Source organism: Anneissia japonica, unplaced genomic scaffold (assembly GCF_011630105.1).
Source record: "Anneissia japonica isolate Jap-2015-1 unplaced genomic scaffold, ASM1163010v1 scaffold2284_len378405_cov197, whole genome shotgun sequence".
Classification (NCBI taxonomy): Eukaryota; Metazoa; Echinodermata; class Crinoidea; order Comatulida; family Comatulidae; genus Anneissia; species Anneissia japonica.
The window spans coordinates 88,023-106,037 of record NW_022735924.1 but is presented as its reverse complement, the minus strand read 5'-3'; the positions used below and the strand labels follow the sequence as shown (position 1 = coordinate 106,037).

At 32.3% G+C, this 18,015-nt stretch overlaps 2 protein-coding genes and 1 long non-coding RNA gene across 3 annotated transcripts in view; 2 read left to right on the top strand and 1 right to left on the bottom strand.

Moving 5' to 3' along the window:
- Nucleotides 1-4,931, top strand: part of LOC117116696 (formin-binding protein 1-like) — a 50,857-nt gene extending 45,926 nt beyond the window's left edge. The window contains exons 15-16 of the mRNA XM_033260796.1: nt 2,133-2,365; nt 4,895-4,931. Coding sequence (XP_033116687.1) covers nt 2,133-2,365; nt 4,895-4,931 — 270 coding nt within the window. The remainder of the gene's footprint in view (nt 1-2,132; nt 2,366-4,894) is intronic.
- Nucleotides 4,932-11,797: 6,866 nt separating this feature from the next.
- Nucleotides 11,798-17,685, bottom strand: LOC117116702 (vesicle-trafficking protein SEC22b-like). Its single transcript, XM_033260803.1, has 6 exons — nt 17,508-17,685; nt 16,015-16,106; nt 15,751-15,860; nt 14,936-15,096; nt 14,651-14,797; nt 11,798-14,186 (listed from the first exon to the last, which is right to left on the bottom strand). Exons 2-6 carry the CDS (start codon nt 16,087-16,089, stop codon nt 14,029-14,031), a joined length of 651 nt encoding a protein of 216 aa, XP_033116694.1. The 5' UTR covers nt 16,090-16,106; nt 17,508-17,685; the 3' UTR covers nt 11,798-14,028.
- Nucleotides 17,686-17,716: 31 nt separating this feature from the next.
- LOC117116703 overlaps nt 17,717-18,015 on the top strand; it is a 1,723-nt gene continuing 1,424 nt past the window's right edge. The window contains exon 1 of the long non-coding RNA XR_004446804.1: nt 17,717-17,849. This is a non-coding gene — a long non-coding RNA (uncharacterized LOC117116703). The remainder of the gene's footprint in view (nt 17,850-18,015) is intronic.

The following is an 18,015-nucleotide window of genomic DNA, read 5'->3' as shown; positions in this document are numbered from 1 at the left end:
ACTTCTGTAAATGCAAATGAAGCATTTACAGACCAACTAGCCTTTGAATGACGTTTTGGCCTATTTGCATGCCGGTGTTAAATATATACTGCCATTTGAAATTAAGAAATTATAAAAAATGTTAATTGTAATACTTAATGTATGCTATTAGCTAAAAGTTCATCACCAGTATATTTAATACCATTGTAAAGTGTTTGGTTAACTTAAATTCTTTGGCAAGAAATTTATGGATTTTCTAAGTAAAACATATTGTAACTTATTGAAAACTGTTTTGATCTGATAATTGATGTGGTTTGTTTAAATAGGCAAATTGAAAATTTCAATTGTGATATTTTTTGTGGCAGTATATTTTAAATGAATCAAAATAATTAAGCAGGTTTACTTTTCCTGAAGTATAATAAACAATCTCGTGCATTTTTAGAAATTGATTCCACAAAGGAAAGATATGTGGAGTTTCTTACTTTGATTAATTCAGTTACATAAAACATATTTTTGTGGGTTCAAAATTGCACCATGCAAATTCCATCCTTCATCTGAGAAGCCAAGTAGATGTTGGATTCAAGTACTTAGTACCAACATAATAATATTTAATTATTAAATATATTAATTATTATATATTATAATTAAATAAAATAAAATAAGTTATTAATTTACTAATTATGATTATTAATCATCAAATTGATGATTTGATTGCGTTATTCACTGCCTGTACCTATACATACATTGATAACTATTTGTTGTCATTTATCATTATTGGAAATTATTGATCAATATAACAATATATAATTATTGGACCTTATTGGTAACCATTGATTAGTAATAATCATTGGTCCATATTGATAATTGTTATATTTATAACTGATTCTGGAAAAATTGTTTGGTGATTGCATGTGTGTTCCAACATTATAAGTTGTTTATTATTAATCACTGATAAATACAAAATAAAGTATTGATTCATATTGATAAATTGGATCAATAAATTATAATTTAATTGTGGGAAGCCTTCTCTTGTGGTAAATTGATATGTGTTCTCGATCACGTTCTTCTTGTCACTTTTACTCACATTTCATCTGGAAGTTGTCACATGACTACAGCTTTTACTGATGTTGCTTTTGTCGTTAGTTCATTTGTGTCTGTGATGTCGCGGTAACTTGTGATCTTTAGTTAGTTGTATTCATCGTAGTGTTAACATTTCACCAACTTAAGTATAAATGTTAAAATCCTTCAACAAGCTTTAACATATTTTCCTTTCATATTGTTTGTTGATGTTTGTATTTGTAGTAAACAGTTAAAGATAGATTGTCTGTGTATAAGCAAAAAAGAAATTCCTGAACATTTAATTTATTGTTAAAATTGCTGTCCAGTAATTAATGTGTTTTTTTCAAAATTAAATAATGCCATTCCTAACCTATAAATTGACTTGTAATGAATCCTCAAATTAACAAGAGTTAAATTGCTTCTACCAATGTCTTATTGAACCATACCATATTTAACGCTTTTAAATGAGCAATTGTTTTATTATTGTTTTATTTTATCATGTTTTCCAGACTTAAACACAGACAGTATATTTGTTAATTGGTTTAAGTACGTTGCTTACATATGTTATCAATTTACAATGAAAACAACAACATGATTTTAATAAGGTTCCGATTTTATTGGTGATATATCTTCTCTGTAGCTATATTGTTGAATAGTGTACAGTTATAAATAATGTTATGTTACATTTTTGGAGTATAAATTAATAAGTGATATAAAATTATGTTATTGGTGGTTATAATGGTATAACAGGTGGGCCAAAGAGTTAACAGTATGGACGCCATACAGACACAAAAGAAAAAGAGGAAGACCTAACAAGAGATGGAGTGATCTTTTCCAGGAGCTTGGTGCGAACTGGGCAAATCTGGCAAAGAACAAATCAGAATGGAGTTTAAGGAGGCCATCGGCCAGCAGTGGCCTGACAGGATGATGATGATGATGATGATAAAATTAATGATGCATAATATAAAATTTAATTAAAAATGTTTGTGTTTATAGTTGTGGTTCAACATATATGTTACTTAAATCGGCATTGAAAATAATATCGTTCTTTAATATTCTAATTTTTGTAATACTATTACTTTTTGATTTAATAGTCGTACATGGATAAAGCTGAAGGAAAACCTGTGACTACTTCGAAGGCTCAAACACCAGCTAAGGAGCAAACTAACAATCCCAAGCAAACTGTAACATCTCCACCTCCGCCGGACTTCTCGTCATCCATCCCAGCGCCACCACCTCTTGATGGTCTTGCCAGCACACCTTCCAGTACACAGTCCATGACTATTACATCACCTGCTAACTCTACATTTGACAATAGCAGAAATAGGTACAGTTTACATATATCTTGGTATCTATATTTGCAAAAAATTGTTCAAACAAGAAAAATACATTGTTGTATTTGTTTTTATTTTTTTTAAAAGCCTACCCAACTGGTACAATAAAACATGAAATGGCATAAACTAATCAAATTTATATATATATATATATATATATATATATATATATAAATGTTTGTAGGTTCCACGTATGTCTTGATTATATAAAATGAGTACGAATGCACAAAGTAGAGTCGTATACGTTGACATAATAGACATAAGATAATTTTTTATTTTGAATATTTCGAGCACGCATGTGCTCTTCCTCAGCGATAACATGTATGATTAAAAAAGCTTTACAAACTAGCAATAGGGGATAAACCTGTCTCTTATACACATCTAGATGTGTATAAGAGACAGACGTAGTAGCACGGTGGGCAGTGAAACTGTGCAGTATTTCTCACATGACAAATACCATTGGTTCTCATTATATAACCGAATTAGAATTACAGGCATTATTCTTGTTATCATCACCACCATCATCATCAACACCATCATCATTACCATATGAGAGTTTCCTGATGCTAACACATAGGCCTATCGAAATATCATCATTATCATTATTATTATTATCCTCAATATCGTATGATATTTTGACGCAACCACGCATAAAAAAATATAAATTATCATCATTATCATTATCAAAATTATTATCTCATTTTCATCATTGTCATTATGACTATTTTTATTTGATATTAACAATTGATTAACAATTAAAATGTATGTACCTCCAGACACACACTCGGGTGTGGTTCTGATAGTTCACCATTTGCATCTTTATCAATCCGACGCGTTATTTCAAGCTACAAGAAAATACGTTTAAAAAAATTATAATAATAATAAAAATAATAATAATTAAACAAGAGTCTGAGCAGATGAAATTTATTATCTACAATAATAACACTGTAATATGATTTTTAACAACAGCAATGGTAATAGGCTTCCTATATTACTAATTTAAAATTCTAAAAAAATATATAATGAGATAACAACTACAAATCAACAATAGCAGTAATGGAAAATGACATTTATTATTATATTCACACAATAGATTGACGTACCTTCAATGCATGCATGTTCTTGATTTTGACGGCTCCCAGACTCACTAAGTGATCATCGAAGTCAAAGTCACTACGATTCCGAAACAATTTTGAATAATCGCTTCTACCTTTCTCTATACTGTGATATAAGTGTGTGTGTGTGTGCTTATACTTGTTTAAACTCAAAATATTCACATCTTTTTCCTGGTGTGTTTTATTTGTAACTTGTATAGTTTTGCCATTTCCTTTGCTATTTCATATTCTTAGATATTAATGCTAAGCAAGTGCATGCATACTTAAGCATGCTTTAAATCCTGGTGTCTGTATCAGATTCAGATAGTAAACAGCATATGAATTAGACTAGTATATATTAGCTTTCATAATCAGAATAGTAAAACTTCATATTGTTTTTGTCGCCTGTTAAAATTACAAATTGATGGGCATAGTCTTTATAACCTTCATTTAGTATCCCAACTATGATAGTTTTTAATATAGTCATTATAAACTGCAAATTTTATTTTATTTTTATTTATTTATTTATTTATTTATTTTGTTATTTGGGGATTTAATTCTTCTGAAATCTTTGAGTTGTAAGGCAGAGTGGAATTTGGCAAAATTAGTTTTCCTGGTCTTAGGACTGTAGGTTATTTTGTATACCAGGGATATTATTGAGGTTATAACAAAATCTAGGTATGTTTATCTCATTTTGCTACATTTACCTAACTTAAAATGTTCATTTACATTTACATTTAACTAGCAGCAAGAGTTTTCATGGAACCTCTATGGTAAATCATTTAATTTAAAAACAGTTGTCTCCTCTTGGCTCAACAATAACCTCAGCTGCCAACTCTTCTGTAACCTTTCCTAATTTGTATCACCAGTTGATTTGCAAAATGTTTTTTCAACCATAGCAGGGTGATGCTGGCCAATATCTGGGGACCCTCTTAATATGTGAAATAATGTGATGATTTAAAATTTAAGTCTCATTATGAGATGGGTGGAGATGTTGTCAAGCATTGTAACCACTAAACTACATTCTGATACAATTGTTCATTGAAACCTCTTAAATTAATATCACCAGTTTAAAGATAAGATATTACCATTATTAAAGTATCCATCTGAATTGAGAATTCCCTACCATCTATCCAACTAATCAGGACTTAATTTTTTGGTATCTCCTTACTATTAGTATTGTTTTTATATTTTAGTATATGTTACAATATGAATATTAATATAAAAACCTGTGTTAGTAATTTACTTCATTAGGTTGGTAGTACCCTCTCAATATTAGCGTTTACGTTTATGTATGTAGTGTTCAAAATTGTCATGGTCTATTAGACATAGGTAGCTTATGTAAGCTAGTAATGATCTAATCATCTTAGCTGTAAGAGTAACAAGTTAATATTATAATTATGTATCATTATTTCTGCCTTTTTGTAGGACATTTGTGAAAACTCAACTTGGGTTGTGTTTTTGAAATTTTTTGCCAAAATGGTTGTAAACGTTAAAAATAAGTAAAACAAAATGATTGATGTAAAAAAACATATTTTAAATTCTTAGGATTATTTAATCTAGATTTAGTTTTGCAGATCATAAAGAAACCCGTCGTTTTTGCTGGGATTGATATTTGTTTATAAAATGATTAAAAAAAAATACAAAACTTGCGCATAAATTGGCATTTTGTAGCACATTATAGCAGATAATTGCTAGGAAAAAAAATACAAATTTGCCACAAACATATAAAAAAGGTTCTAATATGCAAATACTGCAATTACGTACATTAATAATGTATGATTTATTATAAAATGAAAGAAGATTATTGTTTCGCTAATTTTTACAGTGGAGATATATTTGTTCTTGCTCATGTAGTTTATAGGTCAGACTACAGAACTTGTTCTTAGAGTTGTTACAATATCCTTGGAAGCCATTGAAATATATGCGTATGTAAAAAATTTGCCAGAACACTGTTCATCGGCATAGGTTATGCAACCAAGGTCAGTTGTTTATATAGGAAGTTGTTCCAACATGAATGATCTTCCAGCATTTTGTATATAAGTTTAAATGATGGGGATATGTAGTGGAGAACATTTTCTGTCAATGGTGTTTAGCATATTACTCTCTTCCTCACAGGAAAATAAATGATTTGTACCTAGAAAAGGTTGTTGATAAATACTACAGTAGAGGCAACATCAATATATCTAGTATGTTTGTTACACTGCTAGAGTCCAGTAGAAGAAATGCACAATAATACATTGTTAGATTTCATATAACTACCTTCAATATATTCTTATAAATTTATTGAAAAAATATTACAGGATCAATTTGAATTTTATTTTATACCACTGTGGTTTTCATTTGTAGTGCTAGTACTGGCATTTTATTTTTTTAAGCACCAAGTCTAAACCATTAAGCCTGTTTTGCACTAGGCGAATTTATTCGCGCGAATCAAAGCGATTATGTAGTATCAGTGGTGGCTCAACAAATTTGCTAGGGGTTCCCCCTCCCTAGGGGTTCCCCCTCCCCTTGCTGGCGCTGTCACTTCATAGTATGTAGGATAATAGACATCTGCAAAAATTTATAGCAATGTTTGATGAAATTTAAATGCATTCCTGTAAGGTGCTGATTGGTCGATGATGGGTGCCCAGGAGATATGCAAATGACCTAATGTTTATACATTAACATAATCTGTTACTGTTAAGATTTTTTTTTTGTATTATTTGTGTTAGATTCCACTTAGGTTTATAACAAGATTTCTAATTGCACTTGTACTATTATTATAATTGGTAAAGTTGAAAACTTTTAGAAGGTTTAAATTTAGCCACATATAAGTTTCTGAGTATATTTTGATATCCATATACCCTGGGTATAAAATGGATGTCAGTTTACTGAAGTTCTTATCTCTGATATACATAATTCTTTTTAGGGATTCCTACAAATTCTAATGAAATCAGGAACAGCCTGAGATTTTTTATTACTTACATTATGTGTTTTATGGTTTTCATATAAATTGTATGTAGATGAGTAATAGAAAAAATATTTGTGTAATCAAATTGGTAATCAATACCTAACACATTGATAAACCTGTTTGTACGGTTTGAAATGGGAATCTGTGTCATTCCACAAAATGTGTTGTTAATTTAAACTTTATACCAATTTGTGATTACCAAAACCTCTACCAATAGCCAATAACTTAAATCACTGTTAGCAAAATAATCAGTACCTTCATTTTGTTCACAAAAGAGTATGCAAGTAAATTAAATTGAATGTTTATACACCATAAAGGAATTGTCTACAAATTTTATGTGACAAAAAAAATGTGATGTGCCATATATGGGTACGATGACGTCATATCACATATTATCAAATTGTATCAAAAAAAGTTGAACGTGTTCAACTCAATGTTCCATCACATTTTATGTGACACTTTTTTTGATGAAATTTGATAGTGTAGACAAAGCTTAATGGAGAAAGATTCCTTTTATTAGTTATGTAATTTTTGAGTTGTTTCTGTAGATTATATTCTCCATTGTTATAACTTCCTTTTTGATTCGATGATGTGTACTCCTACCATACATAGAGTTATCAATTATATTTTCTTTACTACTGTTTTAAGTACTTGTCTTTCAATACATTTAATCATACATAATTAATTTTGATCATGGCGCCAATCTGAGAAAGAACACAACATTATGATGTTCTAAAAGTCGATGATTAATTTGTGAAGGTTTCTTTGTAAACTTGCGCGATAACGTATGCTATTGACTAATTTATTTCTTTATCTTCAATTAAAAGGCATTGGTGATTGCTGAACACTTGTGTCATTTGTCATCAAATTAATTGGGTTAAATTTGTAGGCATTATATTTAATTTTTTTTACTATTTGTACGAAATGTATTTATAAATCATAGTGATATATCGTGTAACCACCAATTATTTGATGTCGCTCTAGAACTGGTTTCCTTTGATTGGCATACTGTTGATGTAATAACGTTGATTCAAAGAATTCTGGATAATTGCAGCGAACATTAGTTATCATTGAAAATGATTTCTTTTTAATGATCAGCATTATCTGTTTCAAAAATGAATATTTTGGTTGCGTAACAATGATAATGCAGTATACAAGATTTAATTTGTTACTAGAATATATTCAATAGGCCTATATAGTATACAAGTACGGCCTATACAGTATACATACATGTATGGTGTACTTGGCATGGTGTGCCTGGCATATGGTATACTTGGTAACATGTACTTGGCACGGTGTACCTTGCATTGTGTACTAGCTACAAGACCATCAAACTATGTCCAGTGATGTGTAAATATACATTTTATTATTTACAAGCAAATTACGCCTTGTATATTATTTTGTAGTTTGTGTCTATGGTTTAGTTTCAGGCTGTTTAGTTTTGTTCTGCAAACAAAATACTGTACTGCTTAAATTCTGTAAAATAAATAAATATCTATGCAACAGGTTAAATAAATAAATCCATTTTAAGAGGGTTCCAAAGTTAATTTTGCCTAATAATCTTATAATCCTTTTTCACTGGCTTGGAAGAAGTCAAATTATTCATCATGAGTTGGTGTGGATAAGCAGAATACCCAAATGATTGTGGACCCATTGTGCAATTCTTGACAAGCAAGCTCAGTGAAGTTAATATCCTGCCAATAAAATAATTATACGGTACTGTAGTCAGCGGTGGTACCAGCAGAAACAGGGCTCTGAATAAAAGTTTGCAGTAGAAACAGTTCCTTAATGTCAACTAAATGCTTTTTGATTGATTCACTCCAACACACAGGGCCAAAATTTTGGGACATTTTTGGCTATTTTAAGCCTTTCTGAGATGTAGGTTGTGTTGCAGTATGTTCAAATAATTATAAGGAGGGTGGGGGGATTTTTCAGGTTCAAGACATGGTCAGTGGGGTGCTTTATATCTGCTCTCTCTGGCGCTGCCACTTCTACCATCGTCACCAAGTTCATACCCCTAGATACACCACTGCCCTCAATTCCACTGGCGCAATCTCTGCTTTCAGTAACTTGAGAATCTTGTACGTTTTCATAATTTTATTCAATATTTTGTAGCATCAAGAAGAGTTACAGTTTATATACCATTTTAGACTACAGTATATACCATAGTAAAAACAAAACAGTAGGCCTACCATTATATTTCTATTGTACAGCAACTAAATATAACATGTTTCCATTTATTTTCACTAGCTCACATTTGTTTTTTTTGACAAACAAAGCTAATGAAATATTTACAAACAATTCACAAATTAACTTGCTAATTTTGGGAATGCTCTTGTAGAGCATTACGATAGAAATACGATACAGTCAATTAAAAGAACCAAGAAAGTATTTATCAGGAGAAAAAAAAATTTAAACTATGCGAATTCACTTGAGAGTGGAAAGGTGAAAGTGAGTGTTAAAGGGTGATTGTACGACAACAGAATATTAGTACCGGATTCAAATGAGACAGTGTTATACAGGAAGTGCGTTAAAATTTAACAATTGTCCGATACAATATCGTAGGTTAAAGAAGTCGGAGCCTGTAACACTTCTACGGTATTTAGCTTGGATCAGTGTGCATGGTTACACCATGGTGCTTATCTTTCACTGTAGCCTTGCACATAATCTTCACTATTTGTGACCCAAGCTCACAAACGGGCTGTAAACTCGCACTCCACTGTATTGAGAACAAGCCTCAATACCCAGAATAGGGTGTAGAACGTGAATTTTGTGTAATAAATAAAGTATAACTATTAATCTTACTATTCCTGAAGTTTGAGTTTAAAATTCCAACTCTTAAGAGGTAAAATTTAGCCATTTTCGGATGGGAGCTAATGAAAAATGAATAGAAACCTGCCTAAAATAAAAGCATTTTTCTAAAAACTTGATTTAAGAAAGTTGACAAGATGACAATTATTCAAACGGTCATAACTTTGCTTCCAGAGACCCGATTGAGTTCATTTAACTGTCATTTTAAAGTAAATGATATGTTCTATGCCATTATAACAAAAACTCATTTTGGTCTAAAGAACAAGTTTACAGCCTGTTTGTGAGCTTCGGTCACATTTGTGTATCAGTTTTTTTAGCAAGGTTTCAAATTCACTTGTGTGAAGACCATTGCAAATGCATTCATGTTATACATTAGTTGCACATGAATCGGGCTGGGGCGGATGCAGGATTTAGCGGTAGGCTTGGGTGGATCCAGAGCTTTCCGAAAGTGGGACTGATCGAGATAATACTGTACTACCGTAGGGGGTCCAGGGAATACCCCGCGAAAATAATTGTGTTCTAGACGCCAGAAAATAACCTCAGAGGCATTTTGGGCAATCAATTTTTCCTTTTTCTTTCTTTCTCTTCCAAAAGGTGACCGGGGCCGGCCTGGCAAATCTTCCCCCGGTAGAGGGGGTTGAGGTGACAACATTTTGAGAATGTGCATCTCTTGGTGCCTGGAAATTGCAGTCTCATACTTTAAAAACCTTACCACAAAATAATAATCAACAATACAATAACAATTTTCTTAATACAGTGTAAATCGCAATTTGCAAATTTTTTAAAAATCTGCGGGATGTGTCGAAAACTGAAGTGTGATTGTTTTGAAATACTGACTGTTGTTAGATGAACCACCAGTAGCGAAGGTAGATCAAAAACGTTACTATGATACTTGTTGCTGCTGCGATCTTTGCATTGCGAGATCGCAGATTCAGGTTTTTCGCATCTCGTTTGTACTTCTCAGAGTTAAAAACCAAATTTGTTGCTTTAACATCCAAATCTAAAAAATAAAAAATACTAATGTTCCATTCAAAATGTCATTATCAAAACTGCATACAGTGCAAAAATTGGAAAATTTGTTTAAAGATTGTACTGTAGGTATATATAATTATAATGGTCATTTAGTGGGACAGTGGGGTGGGATAAATAATTATTTTCTTCCAGAGGCAAATGGTTTGTTTAAAGAGTTTAAACTTATAACACATATTTTTTGTGTTTGTGTTAGTCATTGTTTCTGGGACCACAATGGAAATAAGTTGGCGGTTTGGGTACTTCATTGTGTTTTTTTATCCCTGAATTCTGTTATGTTTAGGGTAGGTTTATGCCTACAGTGATGTAAAAATATCTGTCTCTTATACACATCTTAATACTGTACTACCGTAGGGGGTCCGGGGAATACCCCCGCGAAAATAATTGTGACGCCAGAAAATAACCTCAGAGGCATTTTGGGCAATCAATTTTTCCTTTTTCTTTCTTTCTCTTCCAAAAGGTGACCGAGGCCGGCCTGGCAAATCTTCCCCCGGTAGAGGGCGCGTAAGAATCCGCACCACCCCAGCTTCACCATGGTTTGGGTTGAGGTGAGAACATTTTGAGAATGTGCATCTCTTGGTGCCTGGAAATTGCACTCTCATACTTTAAAAACCTTACCACAAAATAATAATCAACAATTTTCTTAATACAATTTATGGGGGGTGCGCTCACACCATCTGCACCCCCTCTGCATCCGCCCCAGTCGGGTATTAGTTGTTTATATTGCTCATGTTTGTAGTTAACATTAACACATTTGCTGCCATGCAGTATGACAAAGTCTTCCCCCTCTAGCTACAAATTTTAATGTGGCTTTTCTATTTGCATGTGAAAATAAAGTTTCCCCAGCATTATAACAGTAATACAAAAATATAGGGATTTGCGAGTATATTCATCCCTGGCCTATCTGCAACACACTGTAAAAGACAAGTATTCTTGTTGAAGATGTAACTATCACAATAAGATACACTTTGGGAAAACCCTAAGAGTTCAATTAAAATATGAATTGCTTATTTCAATAAATTAAATTTATAATCAATATAATTTGAGAAAAAAAGTTTACGAATGATGATACAGTATAATTGATTACAAGCTGATTAATGGCCTGCACAGAATATAGAAGTAAACTGTTAAAATACTGTCTGTTAATTGGCAAGATAATTATTTTCTGATTATAAATTTTTAATTAAAAGGCAATTGAGGTTTGCCATTCTAAAACCAGCGTAAAGTTGCTAATTGTTAAACTGAGTAATTAGCATAAGAATGTGGCAGCATTGTATACTTTAATACAGAGAAGCTGTAATACTTTTACTCATAACATTGGCAATAATAAGTCAATTCCAGTAAATAACCCATCATTTTAAAGCTTACAATGTGGAGAATATGAATATATTAAATAGGATAATGGTTTTGGGATGGCAAGCCTCAATTATTTAAATATTACTGGATAAACTAAGAAATTTAAATATTCAATTACATTATTCATTATATCAACACAAACAGTTACATGCTTAATGAGTCCTCAAAACATAATTACATAATTTAACTATACTCTAATTTTTATTCTTGAAAAATATTTATTTCAACAAGAGTACAATAAATGATGCTATGATTTGGTATATCCTTTAAAGAGAAAGAAATAATCTACATAGTTCAAACCAATACACTAACTACAATTTAAAATGTATGGAATGTCACCACTATGACATTTCACAGTAAAAGTGATATCTACACTATTAAATTTTATGTGACAAAATTGTGTGATTTGCCCATAATGGGCAAGATGTCATATAACTCCCATTAATTGGGACAAATCACAGGTATTTTCACACAAAACTTGAAAGTGTAGACAAAGCTTAAGAATAACCATAAAAAATAATACAAATATTAAAAAAAAAATCATATATACAATTACTAAACACAAATGTCGATTCAAAAACAATTCATTTGACTATATACAGTACTGTAGATATACTGTATATTTATTTTAATGACATTACACATTATGATACACTACCGCAAGTTAGATGAAATCTATTCTGGGGGAATTTTTAAAAGGTTGACATTTTCTATGCTTTGATATCCAAAATAAATACCAAATACCTGGACACCTTAGTGATAACGCCAATGAACCTTTCCGCTAAACCCTACTCCTTGGCTATTGATGCCAAGGTCCCACAAAACAACAGCGTACATGTACGTGTTTGTGGGACATGCACATTTTCTTGGCATTGTTCTGACTGATCAGTTGTTAAGTTTGCCTGACACTCCAGAAAGGTCCATTACACCCGAAGCCCACATTATTATGTAAAATAATTTGATGGAATACAAAGCTTTGTTTTCGACTTTGAGAGTTTGCCTACCAGTAGTCCATCGCCTGCAAACTCTGCATTTGACAACAGCAGAAATAAGCAGAGTATGCAATTTCAAAGGGGAGTGGAGCTAAAGGTTAATGGAGATGCTTGCCACTTAATCATTTCATCCAAAACCTGTAGGAACCCAGATTTTTTTCTCCACTCCCTAAACCATATTACAAGACTGAATACCTGTATTCTTAAAACAAACTTTAGAACTACTGTACTTTGAAATAGCAGTGGTTGTTGTAGCATCATTTTAGAAGTGACACTTTGCATTACCTTTCATGAGCAACGTTAATTTCACAGTATACTGCATGTGGTATTTTCATTTCATCTAAAAAAAAAGCTAATTTGGAATGTTTTTTTAAGCACATTAATGATGCACTGAACTTCCACACACTTAAATACACATACTGTACACGTTACCTTACAAGAAGTTTTTAGTGGGGTATGAGGGCTGCTATCCTAACGATTTACTTTAGCAATATTTTTAGTATTCTTTTATTGAAGGGTCCAGGAATGCGCTAGAGTGAGGGCGCATGGTGATTCCTTGGAGAATGTGCATTCTGTTTTGCCAGACATTTTTTAAAATCTTTTTTTTGTGAAACGCCTAAGCTTTTTGCATTATGCACTATATAACTTATTATGAATATATATTAAAATGTTGTATTGTTTCTAGGCTACTCATTTTTTTAAAATATACATTTAACCAAGTTTATTTTGTAATGTATTTTGCCTTGGCATATATGGTGCTCAAATTTTTTTGTTAAGAAATGTTTTTATCTATGTTAAATTATTTGTGATTAAGTGATTCATTTAAAGACCTTGTCATATTTTACTTAAAACAGTGCAAATTTGGTAGAATGAAATGAATGATTTTGGTGACTATTAATTATCGCATTTCCCAAATTTGCATTTAGTTGTTGCGTACAAAGGAACATACACACCCACAGGGTTCTGGTTTTGCATACTGTATGAATCTTGTAAACAAAATTATTTCAGTGGTAGTGTACCAAACTACCTTTGAACACAATTCAGGGTCAGTTCATTAACATTAGTTAGGCTTATACCATAACTTTGGTTTGGCCTTCATCTCAATCTGAATGTATAACCAATAACGACCACTACTCAGTAGACCTAGCCCAACTTATACCACCACAACTGGCTGAGCTAGAACTAATGTTTGTTTTAAGAATACGGATCTTAGAAACCGGCAAGCTTTAATACATGGACAGTATTAACCAAGAATACAATTTGTAAACTCATCAAAAGATGAAATTGCGATAATGAACAATTAACATTGCTACAGGGGAGAGCTACCTGACTTGAGTGTAAATCGCAATTTGCAAATTTTTTAAAAATCTGCGGGATGTGTCGAAAACTGAAGTGTGATTGTTTTGAAATACTGACTGATGTTAGATGAACCACCAGTAGCGAAGGTAGATCAAAAACGTTACTATGATACTTGTTGCTGCTGCGATCTTTGCATTGCGAGATCGCAGATTCAGGTTTTTCGCATCTCGTTTGTACTTCTCAGAGTTAAAAACCAAATTTGTTGCTTTAACATCCAAATCTAAAAAATAAAAAATACTAATGTTCCATTCAAAATGTCATTATCAAAACTGCATACAGTGCAAAAATTGGAAAATTTGTTTAAAGATTGTACTGTAGGTATATATAATTATAATGGTCATTTAGTGGAACAGTGGGGTGGGATAAATAATTATTTTCTTCCAGAGGCAAATGGTTTGTTTAAAGAGTTTAAACTTATAACACATATTTTTTGTGTTTGTGTTAGTCATTGTTTCTGGGACCACAATGGAAATAAGTTGGCGGTTTGGGTACTTCATTGTGTTTTTTTATCCCTGAATTCTGTTATGTTTAGGGTAGGTTTATGCCTACAGTGATGTAAAAATATACTGCAGATTATGCATTTCCAGTTTTTAATAATTAATGATATTAATTAATTTTTTTATTATTAATGATAATAATAATAATAATGATTTAGAAACATTATAGCAGATGAAATTTACTCACCTGAGAGTGCCACACCTCTTTGCATGACATCATCTATATTCTGGACCATTATCCTTTGCACATCTTGTAGTTCATTCTTTATTCCAGTCAACTGTCTCCTTTGCCGACTGTCAATATATGTTTTCTTAGCTTTTTGTAAATATGTGTCTAGAAATGACGGTAAAGGTAGCATTTAATTATCTTAGCATGAAAAATAAATATCTTCACCATTTATATCATTACTTTAAGCACAATATATTTTTTGAAATAACCCAATATACTAAAATACAAAAAACAAATACACACCAAACTCAATGAAGGGATAAGGTCTTGAGACTGCGCTCACTCGTCGCCCATACTTGGAGCTAAATTCCTGTTGAATATCTTCTAAATATTGGAAAGCCAGTCCCATTTTGAAGGTCTTTTCACATAATGCAAGGAAGCACACACCATCTTCTATAATATAACTGTAAATAAATACAAGTTGAATGAAGGAGCATGAAAAAGACTTAACCTGTGTGACATTTATTTACATTTTTTGTATAATTGTTAGTAAATTATATATATTTCATTAAATATATCACGTTAATAGTAATATTCCAATAATAAAACCAACTAAGTATACGTTGACGGTACTGCTATGTTTCATTTCACTGTCAGTGGATACTCGCTTGGTTTTGTTCTAAGGATATTACTAATTATTAACAACCAAAAAGAAAATGAAATTGAAATGAGATTATTCAAATACTGTACATATTTATTTACAATTCATTGGAGGCCTGACATGAAAGTTACAATAGCACACCGTCTGTAACATACATCTCAAAAAAAGAACAAGGGGATTGTCTTCTGGTGTGCTTCCCAACTGCTGATAACCAGAAGCACTCCACTGGAGTTAAGTCTGGATTGTATGGGTTTTCCACTTGTATATTATTTCAAATCAACACTATTTGTGGTTTTTATAACTACTGCATTCATTTTGTTAAGTGAATAGAATTTGATTCAATTTATAAGATAAATCATATGCACAGTAAGTGATTTAGTTCAATCAAAAATATTTTAGAACACATTCATTTTTTATTGCTTTTTGTTTTGTTTTGTTTTCATTTCATAGAACTTACTGAAATATATATGGTTCTGTCGCTATACTTAATCTAGGTGGTGATTGTTGATTCATCTTTGAAAATAACAGCTTTGCTTGCTTCTGATATTCCGACAGACTCCTACCTAACTGAAATTAAAAATATATTTATTAGTTTAGAAAACAACACATTAAGTAAACCATAGACAATAAATGCTACATTTAAAAGAGTAAGAGTATCTATAACTTGGTGGTTAAGACTTGCCAACCAATCCTATTAAAATATAATTATATAAATACATACTTGTTCATCCTCTTGCATGGAAGCTACAAGGGGAAGGCCATCTGCCACCCTGGCAATAATAGTTGTCAATATCATATTCTGGTACTTTAAACCTGAAAATTACACAAAACATTTATTCGAAAATATTAATCAAATTGCTAGGATATACATACACAAAATCATAACAACTGCAATATACTGATTGTATACAGAAATATAAAAACAACTTAGCCTAGGCCTAATTAATTGTCTGCAAAAATTTGTGGGAAAATCAGCACTTGTAGTATTTTCAAAATTAATGGATGGCCTTTTTTGTGCAAAATATACATTACCCCGCCAGCCCTCAGTCTGGTAGGGTACACCGTTTTATCAACGTCTAAATCACTAAAAACTTCAACAAGAGTAATATCAGGCTAGCCTACAGTAGCTAGAGCTAAAGCATGTCTTACCAACAAAAAATATATAGCCTAATGCTCATTAGTACACCAGATTGTATAGTAAGGCCTACGCGGGAATACATCCTCCATGCAAAAATTTGGCCTTGAAATCCGTCAACACATTTCAGAAAATAAGGGCCAATTTCAGCACAGTTTTTGCCAAATATTAGGCTTCTTAATATATAACCAATGCAATTATGCAGGAATTACGATTCCGCGCACCTGTTTTGCTAGCCATTTTCCATGTGCAAATTTGAGCTGATTTTTTAGATAGCCTCCGCGCAATTCAAAAACTTTACAGTTATGGTATGTATACTATACTGTAAAGTATTTTAATTACGTGGAAGATACATCAAAAACTAGCTCAAATTTGCACCGAAAAGTTCTATAAAAATAAGTGTGCAGAATCGTTAACTACTGCATAATACAGAATTGGTATACTGTATTGAGGAATTGGTATACTGAGGAATAGGCCAGAGCATAATTTTGCACAATGGCCTTATTTTAGGGTCTGGTTATGGTGCCTTTCTTTTCCTTGCGTTTGTTTTTATCCTGCGTTACATTCTTGCGTTAACATCTGTGGGGTATAATATAAAAAAAACTAGCCACGTGTCACATTATTAATTACACATATTTATTTAATATTACTTTTTAAAATTGTAATCAATCAGCCTAATAGGCCTAAAAACAATCTAAAAAATAAAGCCACTCCACAAACATAACACCATTGCCCCAATGGGAATAAAAAAGAGTACAGCAGTACAGCAAAAAAACTGCAGTGTTTGTTTTTATGATCCTAATCAAGTAATACACTACCTAGGCTTAAAGTTTGGAAAGCCGTTAGGCTTACACGATACGTGGACCACCGTCAGCCTAGCTTAAGCCTAAATCCCCCTTAGGCCTAGACCTATCTACGTACCCTGGCCTAGCTAGGCTCAGGCCTAATGATAGCAGGCAGTGCCAACGACCAACCTAACCACGCTAGGGCCCCCTACACTAGCCTTGCCTGCACCCAGCCAGCCTAGCCTAAGTCAACTGTAGTACAATTTATGATTACAGATATAGTTTTAACGAAACCTTAAATTGAAACTGCAAATCCTCTGGCGACTAGGCCTATTCTAATGAACAACTGAATCCAGCAGGTTTTGTTTTCTAGGTGTGTGACGTGGAGCATACAGCAGAGCCTTGTCATTTCGCTATACGATTACGTTGTTGAGTTTGCAGGCGCTCGAGTTGATATTCGCTATTCGCCTGTCGCTCGTGGTTAATTGATGGCGGCCCACCACGTTCAGTAGTGTTTTGCTGCAGTGACATCTCGGTGCTGGCGACTCGCTGCTGGCGATGACTCGCTGCTGGCGAATCGATCTGCGCATGTGTTTAAAATGGTATTTACTTCCGAAAACATGCCTGCTGCGCGCGGTAGGTTTGTATTTTGTTTTTCAATGAATGAAATTAAATTTTAAGATGTCTTTCTAGACCTAGTTACATTATCATTATAGAATATTGTATATTAACTCTAAAATATAACACAAAGTCAATTTTATATAGGTCTAACATATGTAGGGCTACGGAACGATGTAGTGTA